The 20965-nt window shown below is 40.8% G+C and overlaps 1 protein-coding gene across 3 annotated transcripts in view; it reads right to left on the bottom strand.

Annotated features, from left to right (window-relative positions):
- LOC105936318 (kinesin-like protein KIF21A) overlaps positions 1-18330 on the bottom strand; it is a 38103-nt gene extending 19773 nt beyond the window's left edge. For all 3 annotated transcript variants that reach the window (XM_012877083.3, XM_036148846.1, XM_036148847.1), the window contains exons 1-4: positions 17950-18330; positions 3014-3236; positions 593-775; positions 11-160 (exon numbers count right to left, since the gene is read on the bottom strand). In XM_012877083.3, coding sequence (XP_012732537.2) covers positions 11-160; positions 593-775; positions 3014-3236; positions 17950-17993 — 600 coding nt within the window. In that variant the 5' untranslated portion in view covers positions 17994-18330. The remainder of the gene's footprint in view (positions 1-10; positions 161-592; positions 776-3013; positions 3237-17949) is intronic.
- Between the last annotated feature and the right edge of the window lie 2635 nt (positions 18331-20965).

Here is a 20965-nt window from a genome sequence, read left to right as displayed (position 1 = left end):
CAAAGCTGACCTCAGCAGCAGAGGTGACAGTGCGGGTGGTGACCCCCACGGTGTAGATGCCCCCGTTGGCGTCCTCGTGGATTTTGATGTTGGATCTCTGCCTCCTGGCCTCCAGGTCTCGGGTTGTGTCGAACAAATCCAGCACCTCTTCGTTGTACAGCTAGCGTGCGGGGGGGAAGGAAATTGTGGGGGGAAACGACGAGAGACAAGGAAAAGAGAACGGGCAAAAAGAAAAGATAAATGATTAGTCATCTTCTACGTTCAGCTGTTTCGTCTGCAGCTGTCAGCAGCCACTTGGTGTCAGTTAAAAATAAAGCCGGAGGTTGACCTCAGTGACACACTAATGACCGTTTAACGGTGCTAGGGTCATCTGGGCACTTTAACAACCCGCAGCACACCTTTGACCTCTGGCTGTCAGCGTGTTCTCTCTGTGTCTACTTAATTGACCATAAATGGCTCCAGCTTAGTGACTGGAGAGCTCAAACCGCGGCCTAAAAATTGCTTTAATTTGACTGTGTTCAGATGTGTCAGTTTGGATCCGGGGGAAGCAGGCCCCGCTTTGATCCCGGCTGATTGCTGACTGTGTCTGTACCTCCAGGAACTGCGCGTTGATCTTGAACTCAGGAACAGGCCTGCCCTGCTCGGTGGCGGCCTGTCTGCGCGCCTCGATCCCCCGGAACAGGTGGTGGACGGCCCGGGGAATGATGCCCTGCTCGTCGTCTCCGATGTTGACGTCGAAGCCGGTCCCCATGGTGTACGTCTTACCCGAGCCTGTCTGGATACACGAGCAAACAACTCTAAATGAGCGTGTTTCATGATACTTTATATATGAAACCAAAACAGAGAAAGCCAAAACTTCATCTTGTGACTTCAGTTGTTCAAGCCTCCTTCACACATGTGGGGGGGAAAGGGGTGCAGAGAAGGGCTGCGAGAGGAAAGAAGGGGCGATTCCCATGGTGACCAAAAGAAGAATGCAACTTTGGTCACACTGCTCCTCCCTCTTGAAACCCCTACGAACAAAACTACCCTGGCAACAACCTCCACATGTCTTTACCAAGACATGTGGAGGTTGTTGGAAGTTAGTGCGAATACAATAACTAAATGAATCTGTTTTATCCTCCATGACCACACCTATGTAGTTTCTTTGTGTGATTGTTTGCCGTTCAGTACGCATTGTTAGAAGCTCTCTGATGGCAACATAAGAGGGCCTCAGAATCAATGTAAAGGCAGAATAATGAACATAAAGAACAGGGACACAATACAGACATGATTCAAGTTATTCAAATTAAGTTCAGTTCACTTAGCAGGGGTAGGGCAGGACACCAGAGTTAGATTTCAAATGGGATGTTGCTGATGGATAATACATAGAATTTCTAGTTTGTCTTGTTCCTGGTTAGGCTGATAAAAGATACATTTCTACAACAACAAAAAAACTTCGATATAGACCTCCAATACAGCTACCACTTCCAATTTTAAAAGATCATACTTTTCCAAACCCAAGTTTCCAGATTTCTCTGTCAACTTTTGGCCCAATTTTAAAACCTGAATATAAAAGTGCACAGTGAATTTGTACAGCGTTTTAAAAACTGTGTTTGCATTTTCTTTTGCTGTATTTTTTTGTTCAGCAGCTTATGTTTCTAAACCTGCTATATAATATACATACACACATACAGTTCATTGGATCTTAAATGTATAGCAATAAACACATTTGTGATGCCTTAAAAATAGAACCTGCAAGCACCAGACAATGATAGGAAGGAGGGAAGGGTGTATAAACAGACATAGATTAATTGATGGACCGAAAGAGTGCTGAATAGATATGGATCGATAGTTGATGAGCTAAGGGATTTATGGATAGAGGGAATGAAGGATTGGTGGCTGGATCGACAAACGAAACAATGGAAAAACAGACAGACTGAAAGATGGATCGATCGTTGGACAACAAGATGTAACGATGTTGGATAGATTCACAAACGGGCCGAAGGATCGATGTTTACACAGAGAGATAGATCAACGGTTGGAACGACCGTTGGACCGATAGACATATGGAAAGATGGACCAACAGCTTGATCTATAGATGAAAGACATCAATCCGCTAAAAAGACTGTAACACAAAAATAATGTATATCAGTATTTTAATAGATTACACTTTTTTCTGTTTTACAATAGCCCCACACCTTTAAGACTCTGCCTAGCTGTATTCATATACAACTAGACAGAGTTTCCAGGCAAACAGTCAAAAACAACACTTAAACACACACAAAGAAACACCAAATTAAGGACTTGACAGAAAAGGTTAGATTTTATGTAATTTAATACAGATGCAGGACCCATTGGAATTACATTGTGGGTATGCATGAAGCCCTGAGGTTGCCCTGGGAAAGCTTTGGTTGAGTTCAGATAGTACAAACTCAATAACCTTCACCACTCCAATACTTCCATAGGCCACCACTGGCCTAAGAGAAATACAGAAAACTACATAAACTGAAAGCTAAAAACAAAACAAAAAAACTGGGAATATCGTGCTTGGGCCTGAGCTGAGATGTGCCACAGCTGCAGCAGCGCCAGAAGCCAACGACATGGGAGTTATTGATCCTCTTGGGAAACCACAGAGCTGCCCAGGGACAAGTTAGTGCAGCATATATTTAATGTCTGCAGGATATGCTTTTACTTCAGTGTTTATGAGAGATAAGGTTGTTCTGACTTTGCTTTGATTAGGTAATGAACTCCTTTCTCCATCTCTCCCTTTCAGACTAATCCAAGTGAGCCAATATGAAGCTGTGGTGTTGAGAGCAGGCTGAAACATGCCAACTTCTCCGACTGAGGTGCTGAGGCATAAAATCACCTTCATGTCCTACACTGCCAAAAATCTGTGGATTCTTGAAGCAGCTCCATTACTTTGAGCGATACAAACTCAAGAAATCCTTAGACAGTGATGCATGACTGTGTGCATGTATTATTCACAAGGAAACGTGTACAGACATGCCCCACCAAGAGATGCAAGTTGACCAACCTGTCCATATGCAAAGATTGTGGCATTGTAGCCCTCAAGGCAACCCTCGATGAGTCTCTCTGTGCAGTGGGTGTAGATGGTTTCCTGTTGGGTGTCTATGTCGAAGACATGGTCAAAGGTGAAGGCCTTGTCCTTACCGAGGACCACCTGTGGTTCTCCAGGCATCACATATGTACAGATGTGACAGCCTTCGATCTTCTCCTTAGCCAGCTGGGGACGGATCCTAGAAAAGAAAGAGATACGGAGATATTTTAACTATGAAAGTAACCAATGAGAGCCAAAAAAGAAAACTATTCCCTTTTGGCGTGATATTGACTTTTAACTGACATTTCAAAATAAAGTGTAACTTTAAATGCTACAATGTGGCAAACACCAAATGAATCGGAATTTGTAGTATTATCACATGAGCGTAACCTAGCCGGCTGCCCTGATGGGCAAATCCTCCCGATTTACCCACACAATGAGCCTCAGTAGCATTCCTCAGTTTTAAGTTTTAAATAAAACAGAGAAGAGAATACTTTCGTTCCATATTTGTGTCATCTTGATAGAAAAGAGGTTTACGAACAGCAAATTGGTGCACTGACCAGGTTATTATGCATATGTGAGACAAGTTTTAAAGTGTTAGCATGCTAACCATTTCAAGCTAGTTCTTAACACTAGTTTTTTCAGCTATTTAGATATAAACCAAAGAATTTTTAGCAGGCCAGTAGCCTATTAAATATTAATTTAAAAGCTAAACGCCACAGCATGAGCATGCTAACAATTTATTGTTAACACTAAACACAATAATGATGATGTTTGTAGTTTTTCAATAAATTAGTGATAACACTGAAATGTTTGTGTCCATCACTAGCTAGTATAAAATAAAAGCCAGCCATGAGACAAATACATATTAACTTAAAAAACTAAATGTAAAAGCATTAGCATGCTAACAATTTGTTGTTAGCTGTTCTAAAATTTAAATAACACTTTTAAAGGCATTGCCTAGGCAATTAAAGAGACAAATTCAAGACTAGTTTCAAAGAAATGACGAACAGCCTGTCTGATTTTTGTGGAAAAGATGATAGAAGTACACCTATTTATAAGAGGGGAGAACTTTTCATAGAGAGGCATTAGTGATGAGGGCTGCTACTGTGCAATGTGTGTTTATACATGTGGAAAACCCTGCAGTGCCAGCACACTTCCATACACAGAGCTCTCAGTGTTCAGCGCTAAGGGAGGGCAAGAAGGGAGCTCTGGGCAAACAGTCCCGCCCTGGATTTCATTAAGGAATTGCTCTGTTTGCTTTTGTTCAGATCAAAAAAACAACATTCTTATTATATCATATCCTCATCCAGTTTTTATAACTAAACATACCAGAAGACAGCATTCCTGGATGTGCATTGAAATGCACCGAATACTTTTTATAAAAATCTAAAATGTCCATATTAAACAGAAACAGGTCTCACACACAATTCAGATATCAAGTTAACAGTGGGTGGTAGTGAGCAAGGTTTCGAGCTCTAAATCACGCTTTCCTCGATAATATCCAGATCCAAATAAATTGATAAAGAATGAGAAATACACTCAAAGCACAAGCAGACACCTGAGAACCTCAGTTAAATGATTCCTATTGTGCCCTTTGGCTGGCTGGCAGGCATTAATGGTGTGTGTATGTGAAAGAGAGAGAGAGAGAGAGAGAGAGAGAGAGAGAGAGAGAGAGAGAGAGAGAGAGAGGGTGGTGGGGCGATGATGCATCACTTTGTTTTCTATGTGAGGCACTTGTATGTACAGTACACTTGTGTGTGTTTGCATAAAACAAGCCTCACAGTCCTAATCCAACTAAGAGACTTTGGAAGTAATGAAAAGCATGAAATTCTCTCTCCTATTCTAAGCGAGTGTGTGCGTTTGTGTCCGAGAGGGAGAATAGGAGCATGAGCACAAAAGGGAGGAATAAAAGCAGTGATCTACAGAGAGTTCATTGTGTGTGTGACTTCAAAACTCATCTCTTCAAAAAAGCCTAACTGGGATTACAGTAATGACAGCGGGAAAGGGGCCAGTGACAACACCACTTTATGTGTTTTATTTCAATCTAGTTTTAAGGGGGTTTATTTGTTTTGTTTTTTGTTAAAAGATGGGAAAATATGACATCAGAAGGAGACAAGATTAGATTCAAACCATTTTTAAGGAAGGATTTACAAATCTAATTAATCTTAGATTACAGTGTACTTCATAAATGTTCTGCTTTTGATGCTCGTCTAAATTGAAGGTAGCCTGAATGCTACAAAAACACTAAAAATACTGTATTTAGTGTTTTCATGATCTGGAAAACGAAATCTTACGTCAGCTGAAGCAGTCACTTGCCATCTGCATTGAGTGGTAAGCCATATAACCACCATCTAAAATCCACCACTCATCATTTTCTCACAAAAATCATTTATTCACGTAGAATTCTTTTGAACTGGTTTTGCAGTGTATTTAAATAAACTCTCCATCACTACGTGGAAGCCAAGATTAATAAACGGCAGACAAAGTCTACGTTCAAAAATATCTTAAAAGAAAAACTTTTCAGTGCTTGCTTAATGCGGATTTTATGCTTGATAAGACCAAGTTGTGTTTTACAACTGTTTATCAACTGTATTCTAAAGTAGGTTTGCTTTAATTGTAAAAAAAAAAAATAATTCAGTTCAATGTAAGAATTTAATATAATCTCAACCCTTCCAGGTTGCAATGGATTTTTATGGTTTAGCTGTGGTAGACTCTGTAGAAAAAAAATGTTAAGTTGTTTTAACACCAACACCTAAGATCACAGGCAAACGTGTACAAAAGTGCTCATTAAGCCACATTGTTCACAATGAAACTAACAGGAGTATTACAGGCAAAACGCTCAGTTAATATGAGTTATCTGCGATTTAGCAGGATGATTTAAGACATCACAGGATTGAATGTACATAAATCCCTTTTGGCTCCCTTCCCAAAACTCAACAGAGAAACTTTAATCCAGAATAATAATGGAGGTACTCAAGGCTGTTTGCAGTGACAGTAATAAATCAAAGGCTTTCTGTTTCATCTGAGTGTGCACTGAAACCATAGCAACACTGCTTTTTTAAAATACATTTAGAATATGGATAGTGTCTCCTGAAAAACAGCGAGTGGTTCCTAATAGATAGTGTCTCCTGAAAAATAGCGAGTGACTCCTATGGCATTTTGGGGCTGTGAGCCCCCGCTCCTCTCTCTTTTAAGTCATTTCAATGGCTTTGGTTTGCAAAGATGCCTTTCAACAAACAAAAAAGACTTCTATTTAAATATCTGTTGAACAGATGGCAATAACGTCGAGATGTTTGGCCATAATGAACAATTTTGTCAAGCATGATGGTGGCGGGTCGATTATTTGGGTTTACCTTGGTGCAACACCTCAGCATCTTTCAGTCACTGAGTTGTCTATGAAGTGTCCTACATAGGTACCAAAGTATAAAGTGTAACAACTGGGGGACCCAGTGTTGGAGCAGGGGTAGTAGAGTAAAATTGGAAGTCAACTGCAAAAGGTGTGCACATAAAAATATACATAATATTAATTACAAGTATGCAAAGTATACTCGGCAGCTTTACCTCTACTATGGTTGTCAAAATTATTTGTTTCGATTTAATCTATACTAAAAAAAAATAATAATAAATCAAAGATACTAATTTACATCAAATGACCTATTAACATTTGCCAAAATTGATGCAGTTCTTCCGACGACAGAGCAACAAAAGCAGCCTCTCCCCTCCCTGCGGCCGCTCACCTCAACAACGATCTGCTGGTGGAAGTTTTAAACTCTCATAATATGATGAGAACAGCCAGAAAAACATATGTGGCCCTCTTCATCGATAAGAAAAACACAAAATCCCCAATAAGACACAAGGACAGGCTAACTCTACGAAGTTGATCTTTGAGAGCAACTTACAAAAGGTCAAGAAAGCTCCTGTGTCTACAAAAGTGAAGTAGTAAAACCTCCCGAAGGATCCGTTTATGCATTAGCTTCACGGACAGCGCAATGACGGTGCTCTTTCGGAAGAACTGCCTCTTCGAGATGCGCTTCCCAGGTTTGCAGTTCTGAACCACGCAATGGTCGGTTCTACGGCGGCATGACTCAATGCAGGCAAATGATAAACAGCTGATGGCTCAGTCAACTAATAAACAGTGAAGCAATGAAACAAACCAGTGCATCCCCCCCCCCCCCCATTACTCTACCAATCAGTTTTAAAGGCACTGCAGGCTAATGTGGCCAATAATAACACAGGTTATGGTGGAGTCTGACAGCTGTTGTTCATCACTAAAAATAGAAATATTTATACATTTTTAGAAAAAAAATTTGTACAAGGCTGCTGCTGAATATATTTGCATGGACTAGATTCTTGTTTACACTGGGAAAAATAGGTTGTGTACGCACCGGATCCATGTTTGAGTTGAAGCACTGTTTTTTTAACATAGAATTATCCTTTATTTGTCCATCAGAAGTAAAATTTATTTGTACTAATCAGCAAATCGACAGGCTAATGGAAAGCATCCAGTGGCACACAAAAGATAGGCAACTATAACAAGTTAAAATGAATACATGACTGAATCAAAGGTACACACTTTCACAAAGGATATTGACACTTACACTGTTATCTTTTCTAGATAGGATTCTGATTGTCACACTATGCAAAGGCACTGCTTATAAGGCTAAGTTTACCTACAGCTCCACAGAATGACAGGCTGTAGCAGAAGAGACTAAACGTTTCAACAACGAAGAACCCATCCAGGGGACCAACTCAGTTTCTTTCTTTTGTTGTTTGTATTATTATACCTGGATTATTGAGATGCATCAGGACATCTTTTTTTTGTGTGTGTCTCTGCTCTGTCTTCTCTAACCCCCAGTCAGTCAAGGCAGATGGCCGCTCACAGAGCCTGGTTCTGCTGGAGGTTTTCCTCCCTCTTAAAGGGGAGTTTTCCTCTCCACTGTCGCTTCAGGCATGCTCAGTAAGAGGGATTGCTGCAAAGCCATGGACAATGCAGACGACTGTCCACTGTGGTTCTACGCTCTTTCATAAGGAGTGAACGCTGCTTGTGAAGACTAGATGTAATCTGCTGGGTTTCCTTAGCTAGGAAACGTTTTGGCCAATCTGTCTGTATGATTTGTGCAAGTGCAATACTTGTTGGCTAATATAGTCTTAGGAACTTGAATTTCAGATGTGAATGTAATATTTAGCCATTTGAGTAGAATCTGTTGGCAGCAGATGCTGCACAAATTACATTGCCCAAAGGGCCAAATGTCACGTATTATAGAATGAGGTGAGAAAGCATGGAAAGAATATTGCAATATATTTACCAATATTATTGCCATCACAAGTTCTTTTTAATATTGTGCAACCCTAATTAGAACAGAAATCTATACAAGTAGCACTTGTATACTTCCTTGAGCACTTGCTTGTGTTTATGCTTAGGTTTCCATAGAGATGAAGCGACAGTAAGCAGCGCTGTGTGTGCACGTGTTGAAAATATCGGCATCAGCTTAACGTCAAACCTGGACTGAAATAATCTACACTGATCAGGGAATATCTAAAATACAGCTTGTGATCTGTGGAAGCTGTACTCCATTTCTAAAAAACAATAACAGGGGGAAGACATTCTTGGTTCTGCAAAAAAAAAAAAAAAAAATTACCCAAGTCTCTTTCTTGTCTTGTGAGTTCTATCATTACAACCCCAGGACCTGAGAAACCAAACTCATTATCAGGTAAATGGGTCAAAAACAGAGCAGAGCAGACAGGAACCAATAAAAACCCAACCCACAGACCTTAATAGCAGTAGATTGCCTGAAGAATCTCTTTAGGGACATTTGCTTACATAACATGCATATACAGGAAAAAGCACATGCTTCTTTTAGCCAGCAGGAGCTCGTGTTTGTTTTTTTGTTTATTTTTATCATGTGTAATGTGTTTTTGGAGATTCAAGCCTGATGGCTGCCTTGAGCAAGAAGAAGAAGAAGAAGAAGAAGAAGAAGGCAAACTAGCGATAACAGAGGGACACACACAAGGAGACTGAAAGCAGATCTTAAGTGCTGTAACTGACCGCGATCCAGTGGGAGTGCATCTCAGTAACAGCCTCTATTGTCCTGCTGCCGGTCTTGACATCAAGGGTCTGTTCATTACATCCTTCAAGAAGAAACGAGTTGTTCATACTGGAGTTTTAAACAGAGCCGCGGTGTTAATGCAGCATTACCTACCGTAGAACAATCCGTCCTTATGAGAAATTTGGAACGGCAAATAAAAGAGATAGACATTATTTAACATTTCCTCAACCTTGTTCCGGATAACATTAGGAGTGTTTCACTGTCTCTCAAGAAGACTGAACTCTGGAGCTGATCTGGAAACGGCAGTCACAGAGGGACTTTGGGAATGACGCAAAACGGAGTGGGAGAGCGGTAAAAAGAGTGGGGTTTTATTCCGCTGATACAGTTTCCTTTGGGGTGGCGACTGACCGCCGTCCTTTCACTGAGCACGCCGGCAGCTTTGTCAGCAACTATTCCATTGTCAGAGTACTGACTGCTTCTTTGGCCAAAGGTCACCTGGCAGGAAGGACAGAGGAGGTGCAGGAGCAGGCAGGGGGAGGTGGATAATGCCCGGATTGGCATCGTCAAAAGACACAGATAGGGATGCACACATACTCACTTACATTGGTGGCCTCCATCACTGATGACTCCATTGGAAAAATTCCTCTTTGACAAGGGCAGTGTGACATAATCGTGACTTACAGTATGTGTGTGTGTGTGTGTAGTAGACTCAAGGTGCAAATGCAAAAAAAACGTTTAGAAAATATGCAGAAAGACAAAGATAGCGGCACAGCTAAACCATGGGTATGGAAGACTCCTTCAAATATTCGCAAAAAATTCCAACTCTTCTAATTATAACTAGAATGCTAAATGAGCCTTTGTTAGCGAGCGTCTAATGTGGAATATCACATGGCATCAGCTGGCAGCTGGCTTGCAGCTTGCTTTGCTTTGTGTCCCAGTTCACTCGACTTCCTTCATGAATATTTAGGACGGGTATGCCTGGATGAACAGCAGATTATGCATGGAGTGCATAATCTGCACACACAGCTTTTGAGTCAGAGCCCAGAGGTCAAACTCTCCAACGTGACGTAAAAAGGTGAAAAGAAGAGGGACTTGTTCCATATGGATAGTCAGAGGATGCGTATTTATGTATGTATCTAAGGTAATTGGGGTGAAATTTGCTTTTTATCCCACGTTTTTTCCATTTTGTGTTCTTCGCTTGATATATTCAATTCAATTCAATTTAATTTATATAGCGCCAAATCATGAAACATGTCATCTCAAGGCACTTTACAAAATCAAGTTCAATCATATTATACAGATTGGGTCAGATTATACAGATTGGTCAAAAATGTCCTATATAAGGAAACCAGTTGATTGCATCAAAGTCCCGACAAGCAGCATTCACTCCTGGAGAAGCGTAGAGCCACAGGGAGAGTCGTCTGCATTGTCCATGGCTTTGCTGCAATCCCTCATACTGAGCAAGCATGAAGCGACAGTGGGAAGAAAAACTCCCCATTAACGGGAAGGAAAACCTCCGGCAGAACCGGGCTCATCTGCCTCGATATAAAGATACTTGGTGGCATACCTGGTGGCTTTACGATAACTTGAATTAATTTGCCAACGTATAAACAAACCTCATGGTTTGAAGAGCCTTTCCAGTGGCGGTTTCCTTTGGGTGCAACTTTTACATCTTTTAAATGCATCCCTTCTCCAACACACTTGAATCCAATAAATGGGTCTTTGCATCTAAGAGTTACAAGATAGTAGCTCTTCAGGACTGGACCTGGGCACCCCCTCACTGAACTGACACATATTTGTCTGTAGACGTTTATCTTTGCTGGGTCACTGGGGAGGTTGGTGCTTGTTATATGCGGTCATTAAGCAATAGGAGGGTTACACCCTAGACAGGTTGCAAGTCTATCGCAGGGCAACGCGGTTACACACAGAACAGATAATCATACCGCACACAAGGAGATTTAGAGAGAGCATTTAACCTAACAGTGATATTTTTGGAGTGTGGGGGTGGAGGGGGCGGAGTACCCGGAGAGAATCCATGCACGGACAGGCAGAACATGCACAATCCATGCAGAAAAGCCTGAGCTACGATTCAAAGATAGGATCTTGCAGCCTTAACAAGCTGGTATAGTTCTCAACTACTACCACCTGAGCTATGATGGCACAAACTACATGTTCAACTCGTTTTCAGAAAAAAGGTGCACCGATCCATTCAATCATAAGGGAAGAACTCTATTATTTGACACGCAGCCACAAAACTTGAATCCCCTGAATTGTGGGTGTTGAATTTTGAGATGAAAGAGTAATAAATCACAGCGCTGCAAGAAAGGTCTCGAGAAAACTTCTCAGAGTGGCCTTTAGCCTTTTCGTTTGCTTCAGAAGTTCATAGGTAAGCGCTTATCTTACTGGGCATGAACACTCCACAGATTTATTGTTACATAAGAACGTAGATCCGGTCTACTTAAGGGAAAGCCCGGTAATTGCAGACTGTAGTAATGAGGCCTCTCATGGGTATGATGTCAGGTGTGACTCAAAATTTTGGAAAAAAAACCCTAAGTGACAGCACGGTAAGTAGGCGAACAGATTTTAATATCCTATAATTTTTCCACTAATAAATCAGCCTTCAGGCCTTTCCCATGTTTTGTCTGTTACCATACCCCCCCTGAAAGATGACAGAGGAGTAATTCATACCTGTGGTCCTGCTGGGACGGTGGATTAGGAAACTTGTTAAAAGACAGCATTAGACCTGCAGGTTGAGGCAGGTAATGTGCTGACAACCTGCTGGCTAAGGCTAACAGTCCATATATATCAGAGGGTGAGAAAATTAAGATTCATTACAGCTATCAAAGGTTTATAATAATTAGAACGTGTCCATGACGATTAGCCGCAGTGAAAATATCAACGTGGAGACCGGGGCTGGGGCTTAGAGAGGAATGAGTTGAGTGATTTAAAAAGCATGGCTCCAAGTCATTAGCGCTGAATGGCACTGTCATCAGTTGTTCTTTTTAACGTCTAACGTTTCTAAGGAAAACATATTGCTGTATTTACTTTGAATCACACTTTATGGGTTCTTTGTTATAGCGCCAACCTGTTTCTGTGATTGTTGTGTTATCAGTCTCCATCTGTGTTCATTTAACCAATAGGCAGAAGAAAAAGCATGCGAGAATGAACTAAAAATCAAGAAAGCATCATTCGAAATGTATAAAGGCATCTGTTGAGAGATATCATTGTGTCCTGAGCCCATTGAAAGTCCCTATATGTTTTGTTATTTTATGAACAGAAATCATTAATAAAAAAAACTGTGGTTACTTGATTTCCGTTTAAACAGCTATTTAACGTAAAACACAAACTCTTTCTACTTTTCTGGAGAGAAGCAGATGAGTGGAAATGTAAATTTGGTTCGACAAAATAATAAATTTAAGTCACCTACAAAGGGAAGCAAAAACAAAAAAGCCAGTCTTCTTTAAATATCCAAACGACGTGAACAACAACATAAATAAAGGCATGTAAAAATCTGATGAGTTTGGTTAACGAACAGTATTTTAAAACAGTTTGTCACAAGTTCTCACTGCATATGAACCTTGGAAAGTGATGTCACGGGCTGAAGCATAAGTTATGCTTTGCTTGCACAAACTGAGTTGCAGATGATATTTGAATAGTACATTTCACTGTTATTTTACAGTTTATATTATTTGAAAAGTAAAAATAAAACAACATTTAAACTTTTCCTGATTTGTTGTTACTAGAAAAAAAAAGTGAAAGAAAAAAGGGGCAAGAAGAGAAAGGGCTTTTATTGCAGTTAGGGGTGCATAACACTGAATTGCAGTAATGTGTAATATTTTAACTGGGACGCAATATTTCATGGGATATACCTTAACTGTTTATATATATATATATATATATATATATATATATATATATATATATATATATATATATATTCACAATCTACGCATTGATCATTTAGTAACCGAGCTTAAAGGTATAGTTGGTAACCCTGTTCAGAAACACTTTTTGTTATACTGGGTGAAATGGTCCTTCAATCCTGACGGTAATCAAAACATTATGTTCAGAAAAAAAAAGGAGGTTAAAAAATGATATCTGTGAGAGCTGCAGGCCTGTAAAAACTCTGAGCAATTCTGTAAATTGGACCGAATGGCAGGGATTGGTCAGCGTTTTGGTCCTGTTCTCACCCCCCTCTGTACATCACGTTCAGTGGGTATCGCCTTATCTGTTGGTTGTCGCACATGCCAATCATTCTGACGCGCTCACGTAACGCCAGTGTGCGTGCACATTCCTTCTTAGTTTCTACTTGCTGGCCGCGCATGCGCACTTCTAGTGTTTATGTGTCCAGTTAGCGGTTAGCTTAGCGGTTAGCTCTGGTATTAGCTGTCCATTGTAGCTCTGCTGCTCTCACCGTATACTTTGAACATGGCGGACCTGCTACATCTCCTACAGCATGTTGGGGATATTTTTATGCGTATAATGAACTAATTCAGGTGTGATCATTCTCACTGAGTGCTGAATATTTTGTACTCAATAACCATATGCAATTTAAACTGTTAGCTCTTTTAGTTTAGCGGCAATATAGAGCCCCAAAACAGATGCTAACTTTTGCATTTTTAATAGCTAACGTTAGCCAGTTCATTTTTTTCCTACCAAGTAACCCAAATTTTCAAACACAAAAGATTTAAAATTGGCAGAGGCTCCTTTCACTTCATTGGTTGACTTCATCAACAACTCAAAAACAACTTCCCTTCATACGTAAAAATAGTCTCAAACATAGTTAGAACAGGGTGGCCAGCTTAAAGCACACATACCTTTATATCCTAGGCGCTCATGGAAGTCAAGGATGGTGGCATGACAGGATGCCATCTTTACAAGGAGTTCAGTGGTGAAATTTCCCCACTACTAAGCATTTTAGCTAACTGTTAGGGATATTGTACTAAAGCGGAAGGACTGGGAAGAATAGCAACTCAACCATGACGTGGGAGGACCCTTGAAATCACAGAGCTGGGTCAGCAGATGCTGAGGCTCACAGTAAGCAGAGGTCACCAACTTTCTGCAGTCGACAGCTGCAGACCTCCAAACTTCATGTGGCCTTCAGACTAGCTCAAGACACATTCAAATAGCGCTTAATTGGATGACTTTCCAAGGTTGAGCTGCTGCATCCATGCCGTACATAAAGTACAATGCAAAGCATCAGCTGCAGTGATGTAAAGCATGCCACTTGCTGAAATGTGCTTTATGAAGTGAGGAATCGTACTTCTCTGTCTGGCCATGCAGTAGGTGAGTCTGGGTTTGCCAGTTGCCAGGAGAACAGCCATTTCTTTAGTGCATTTTGTAAGGTGTAAAGTTTAGTGCAGAAGATGTATAATGTTGTGAGGAACTCGTAAACCGTCATCATACCAAGACTTTTTGGACAAGCGCATGTTTCCAACTTTGTTGGAGCTGTTTGAACGCCACTCAATAGGCCTGCACAGTCATGATCTCAACCCAGTACAACCCGTTTGAGATGAATCAGAGTGGAGACTGTAGACCAGGCTGTCCCGTCCAACATCAGTGTCTGACCTCACAGGTGCACTTCTGGATGGTCAAAAGGTTCCCATAAACGTCTCTAAACCTTGCGGAAAGCCTTCCCAGTGGAGTTGTAGCTGTGAAAAACTGCAGGGAAGGGGCAGAGGTCAGATTAAACTCTATGGATACAGAAAGTGATGTCACTTAAGTTCAAGGGCAGACAAGAAAAGGCAGATGGAGGATCATTTTGCCAATTCCAACATCAAAGTGTGGACCATTTGTGCTGAAGTAAGGATATTTTGTTGGTCTTCACTTTGTGTTTTGCTAACGGTAAGATCTAGGACTAAGGTGTGAATTGAGTTTAGGTTATGGTTAGGTAGTGGTTAGGTTTTGGGTTATTGTCAGGGTTAGGACATGACTGAAAATCAATGGCAGGCAATGAGAGTCAACGCACGGTCTTCACAACATATAGCAAGACGAGAATGTGTGTGTGTGTGTGTGTGTGTGTGTGTGTGTGTGTGTGTGTGTGTGTGTATGTGTAGCTGAGTGACGCGGCATTTTCAGACACTGCTGAGCTCAGATGAGATCAGACTGACTTTGAGTCAGCAAGTCGCCTTACAATTATATGCCGAGTCACTTCGCAACAAATGTAATTACAGCAAATTATTTGATCACATGAGCAAACGCTGATGCTGTGATCTAAAAAAGCACAACTTCATCTACATTAGTACACATGCCGTAATCTCATTGACACCGACATTATAGAGGGCAACACACCCTTCCATAATATATGCTGACACGTGTTTACCTAGTGGATGATGATAAGATTGAAATGAGCCTTTTATGTGAAAAGAAAAACAAATACAGCTATTTCTCAATCACAAGTGTGTAAACCAACATACCACAAGACCAAACTGATGGAAAAGTCTGGTGGTCCACTTAAATTAACGTGGGGGGCTCTGACCACACGAAAACTACCCGCTAGTCTGGCCTTTTGTGGAAAATGAAAGCAAACTAGAAATTTTAACCTACATGCAATATGGACAAGGTGTGGTAGGAAATGAACACTGCTCATCACCCCGATAACACCATCCCCATGGCGACACAAGGTGCAGCATCGTGCTTTGGGGATACTTTTCTTTAACATGGACAAAAGGAGCTGTTCAAAATTGATAAGATGAATGGACGGCCATGCGGGACAAAAACCTGTTTTATGGCTTCACATACAACCCGAGCTAGAATGTGACGGTTCAGGCCAAAACATACGCCTGGGTTAGAATGGTCTAGTCAAAGTCAGCTTATCCAATAAATTGATGTTCACCATCCAATGTGACTGAGGTTTCACCATTTTGAAAAGTTAGAAGACTGCATACCTTTATCTATAAAGGAAAGTCACTTGATAATGGTGCACTAGTTTTTGTTGACACATATCATGAAATCCCAATAAAAGGCACCGGGGATTGAACTTTTGACGATACAGAACATGGCCGAAGACCAACACTTTGAAATCTGCTCAGGAGCTTATTTTGTCACGCTGCTGGAAGCTCGATTTGACTAAAGATCCCACAAACTAAAAGGCAGAGAGACTCGTTGACCTGAGCTCTTTCAGTACGCAAAACGGACAAACGGACAACCCTGACTGCTGGAAAGCGGCTGCCGCTGTCGAATGTTGTCCTGCAATGACGAAATCAGGTTGCTTATTATGGATTATTTATTATCCGAGACGGAGAGAGAGAGAGAGGCCGGCTCGTAAACTGAGTTGGCTTAGCAAACACAGCCTCTAGGTCAAAGTCTGAATGCTAAATAACGAGAAAAGAGAAACGTGAGAAGGAGCAGCTTTTGTCCTCCCTCTTCCACGCAGCTCACATGACATCACAGCTCGTCTTTTCAATGCAAACACACAAGCGTGTTTGCAGACAAACGCACCTCCAGAGATGCCTTGTCATTTCTTTACTCGTCTCTTTTTATATATATATATATATATATATATATATATATATATATATATATATATATATATATATATATATATATATATATATATATATATATATATTAGCATAGGAGGGATTTAGTTGAGTCAAACAGTCTGTGTGCTGACAGTAACAAGCTTATAAGGGGCAAAGGTCAGACCAGGGAAAACACACTGCTGGGCCCCGTTTCAGAAAGCTGGCTTGGTGGATGTTCAGAGTATTTTCTGGGGTAAATTCCTCCATACCCTGGCTTTGCCGGATCAGAAAGCCCAGCGGCCTTCACCCCGAGTCAAATTATGACAACAAATTATTCCGTGAAACAACCCTGCTACCGAGCAGCGCCGTTTCGGCTAACCCAGAGTTTTTCCTTACTTGTCAGCTGACATTTGCACAAGGAAGCGTCAGAAAAGGCGCGTCACCCCCTTTTTTGGGTGTTAAACGAATGTAGTGTGAGAATACAGCTTTAATTCTCCGTCAAAAAACCTCTCATATCCCTCATGCATCTACTTTTTCAGCAACTCTCTGCCGCTAACTCGCTTTTTTTCCGCAGCGACAGCATTGTTTCTTTTCATTAACTTAGTTATTGTTTATTATTCTCCATATGCCCTCATTAGAGATTTCTAATTCCACTTGCGGGAAATGCACACTTCCAGGTTTCTTATTTCCTATTGTTGCCATGATGAATCGCGTTATCTGCATTCCATTGATGAGGGCTCCTTTCATGCTCGTGCTCAACTCAGGGTTGATAGGACGCTATAAGTTTAGTTACCTGATTGACATCACCTGTTCTGAAAACAAAACAAACAAAAAAACGCTGAGTATGAAACAGTCAGAGTAGCTGCCTTCTACTCAGGGTAGATCGGCCATTCTTTCAGAAACAATGCCCTGATGGATCAAAACGCAACCCAAACACTGTGGGAATTCACGATGCAAAAAGCCTAAAAACAAAGAGAGAGATCAAATTGAGTCAATGTTGAGTTTTTATGGTCTGTTTGAGGGCATCAAATGAAAGGTGTGCACCTCCCCCCTCATATTCCAATCTAATCTGAGCACAAGAGACAACCTGTATAGACCTAATCCCCCCCCAGCACCTGATGTCTCCATTCATAAATCCACTCCACCAGGCAGGAAGGAATCAGAACAGCTCCCTGAAAACATCCACCGGTACCCTTTTGTTCCAGCAGCCCATGGTTGTTGACTTAATAAAAATAAATAAAAAAGCACTTTGAAAGAAATACCAACGGATTTAAAGGGATATGGGTCGGGATTGAACGTTTACAGAGAAGGGTGCTGAAGCAGGGGACAGCGTGAGCAGATCCTATAGCAGGTGTGACAGAGGAGCATCTCTCCAGAGGAGGGTCCTCTGCATCCTTACCTCAGGGCAACCCGCACCGAGCTCTCATCCGCTCCGCTGCTCATGGTGTCACCGAAACAGTCCGCCTTAAAAATAGCTCGCTCTCCCTTTTCGTCCCGTCTTTATCCTCTTAACAAGACGGCTGGCCGGCCGGCAGGGCGGGCGGGCGGTCGGCCCCCTCCCCCCCTCCTCCTTTCACCAAAGCGCCTCGGTCTGCAGCCTCCGCCTCTCATTCAGCCTGCCGTGAGGCTCATTTTTGATGCAGCTCTGCGGCTAGATATCTGAACATCCGATAACGCTGGGGAGAAAGCGAGTCCCCGCGGTGGTCAGTCCTCCAGCGGCATCGTCTCGGCTCAGCCTCCTCAGCCGCGCGTGAGTGCGAGCGTGGGGGAGTGCAAGGAACCGCCGTGGCGCGTGATTCCACGAAGACTGAGGACGTAACCAGACTCCTCCTCCTGAGCTCCGCCAATCCCGACAGGGCAGGCACCACAACAACATCAACATAATAATAATAATAATAATAATAATAATAATAATAATAATAATAATAATAATAATAATAATAATAATAATAATAATAATAAGTGTAAATGCATGATTATTGTTTTATTTTTGTGAAAAAAATACTACTTACCTACCTCTACCTCAACTATTATTTCATGATTCAACAAAACATAGCACAACTTAACAAATGAGCTTTGAGATAAACATTTATATATTATGCATAAATTTCAGTTAAAATCGGAACATTTATTTCAACGTTTCAGTGATTTATAAAATACCAAATTTAACATGGACATCATTAAATAAGGGTTGTTCATTACATCTTAAAAGCATTTCTAACTAATAATTTGTTCTTTTTTTAAAGAATCAATCTCTGTTCACCTACATCGTTGGTTTTTGGTTTGTTTTTTTGTTTGTTTTTTTGTTTGTTTGTTTGTTTGTTTGTTTGTTTGTTTGTTTGTTTGTTTGTTCTTTTTCTCCATGTAAGCCTTTACCAATGCCCATCAAAGTTAGTCGCCAACACTGAAACACTGCCATAGGCAAGGTAATTGGCTTGCAGTAAACTGAAATTAATCAATCAAATGATAGGGTCTTACTAGACGAGCACTTCAATTACTGTCCACTCAAATACGAAGGGGAGAGTGGGGTGAGTTGTGCCAGTTTGTACTTAAAGTGAATTTAAAGCAAGACCATGACAGTAATGCTTCTAATTAAAATATGTAGTAATATTTCAGAATGTGGTGCATCCCTGGAAACAATCACTCTGGATCTGAAATATAGAAATCAAGAATCATAGCTTCCTGTAAAAAAAAAAAAAAAGTTGTCTTGTGGTACAACTTGCCCCAAGTGTGGGTAAGCTGTGCCTTTGGACAGAATACATGGGAGTAAATTGTGCCATTGATTAATAAAGTAAAATAAGGATATTTTAATCCGAGAAACTTTAATTCCTTATAAACGCTAGACAGATTCAGTCCAACATTACTAACTTAAAGTTTATTTAAAGTTATATTACAACCTCAACAGCCAATTTTCTACAAGCCTATAGGGTACATATGTTTTTACATTCTTCCTTTTCCTATTTAAATTATTCAGTTGTGTTCTATATAAAGTGTAACAACATTTCTTTGGTCTGAATTTCTCATTATTGTAGCATTCCCCCTTTTAACCCTTTTCTGTGGTTCGTCTTAGACCAACTCGTTTTGTTGCCGTCCCTTTAAATCAAAAGGAGGTTCTTCACACCCCGCCCTCCTCCAGGGGTCCGTTCTTTGTACGTTGCTTAAAACATCCAAGATCAAATGAGACATCCAAGATGATTTCATCCGGCTAATTGGGTTCTTCAAACACACCTGTTGTTTATGATTAGTATGGCTGGATTGAGTTATCTGAGACAACTGCGCGTTCATGCGTTTGTTTAAAAGGGGAAATGTATCGATAGTAGAAACAATGATCAGCAGCGCTGCTATTGGCTGTTCAGCATGGCCAAAGAACGCCCACAGTTTTTCTCCCAAGCAGAACACGAGCTTTTAATGGAAGGTTATGCCGAATTTGTGTCATTAATTAAAATGACAGGGAACACCTCAAAGTCTGCTAAAGCCTGGAGAGAGAGCTGGCAAAAAGCAGCAGACAAATTAATGCATAAATACTGTCCATGGTAGATGTTTCTATCACTTTCTACAGTATGAATTTTTGCTTTTTAATAATTTCACATTTACTTTGTTCTTTTATATCAGAGCCTCCACGGGACCCACTAGAACATGGGGACAAGTAAAAGTGAAATACAAGAATATTCTACAAAATGGTAGCCTTTAATTATTATACTTTATTTTAAAAAGGCACTTGTTATGGCAACAGATCAAAATTTCGGTGTCATTCCTCAGACACTGGAAGTAAAGGACATGTGCAAACTGGGAATTTTAACAAAACATTCTCTATCTATAAAAAATGAAGTTCTTCCTTTTCCAAGTCATCCACAGTTTACACGGTAAAACTGTATTGCTCCGTGTCTAAATAATCCATCCATAGTTTTTCTAATACTATATACGGCTCGACAGGAAGCAAGCCTTTCAAAGTAAAACTAAACTTCACAATAAAATGGCCTGAAAAATCTTCCTACTGAATATGATAAAAAGCAAATCATCATATAAATAACTTAAATATTTTCTATTTATGGCTGTAACACCACTTTTTCCTCTTTAAAATCCACTGTTAAATGATGTGTTTGTCTGTTTATAACAGCCACCAAGAAAAATCTCTCTACTCACTGTTGCGCTGCGCTAAAGGATCCTGTCTATTGCGCAATACGCAATTAATTCGATAAACTCTGCAAATTATTCTTGCACCTTCCGCAACAGGTTGCAGTGGTAAAAATGGACATGGCTACGGCAGACTTCCCTATCTCCTCCGCTTCTAAAGCTGCAATCTAATCCTGTTTACATGAAATAAGCCTGCTCTCGAGCAGGTTTAAGCTGGCGCACATGTTGCTATGACAACAAGTCCAAGATGAGTTTCGAAGAACCAAACGATCCAAGATCAT

The sequence above is a fragment of the Fundulus heteroclitus genome, chromosome 17, assembly GCF_011125445.2.
Source record: "Fundulus heteroclitus isolate FHET01 chromosome 17, MU-UCD_Fhet_4.1, whole genome shotgun sequence".
In the NCBI taxonomy this organism is placed as follows: Eukaryota; Metazoa; Chordata; class Actinopteri; order Cyprinodontiformes; family Fundulidae; genus Fundulus; species Fundulus heteroclitus.
The sequence above is the reverse complement of the archived record's forward strand: the minus strand, read 5'-3'. Positions and strand labels throughout refer to the sequence as shown.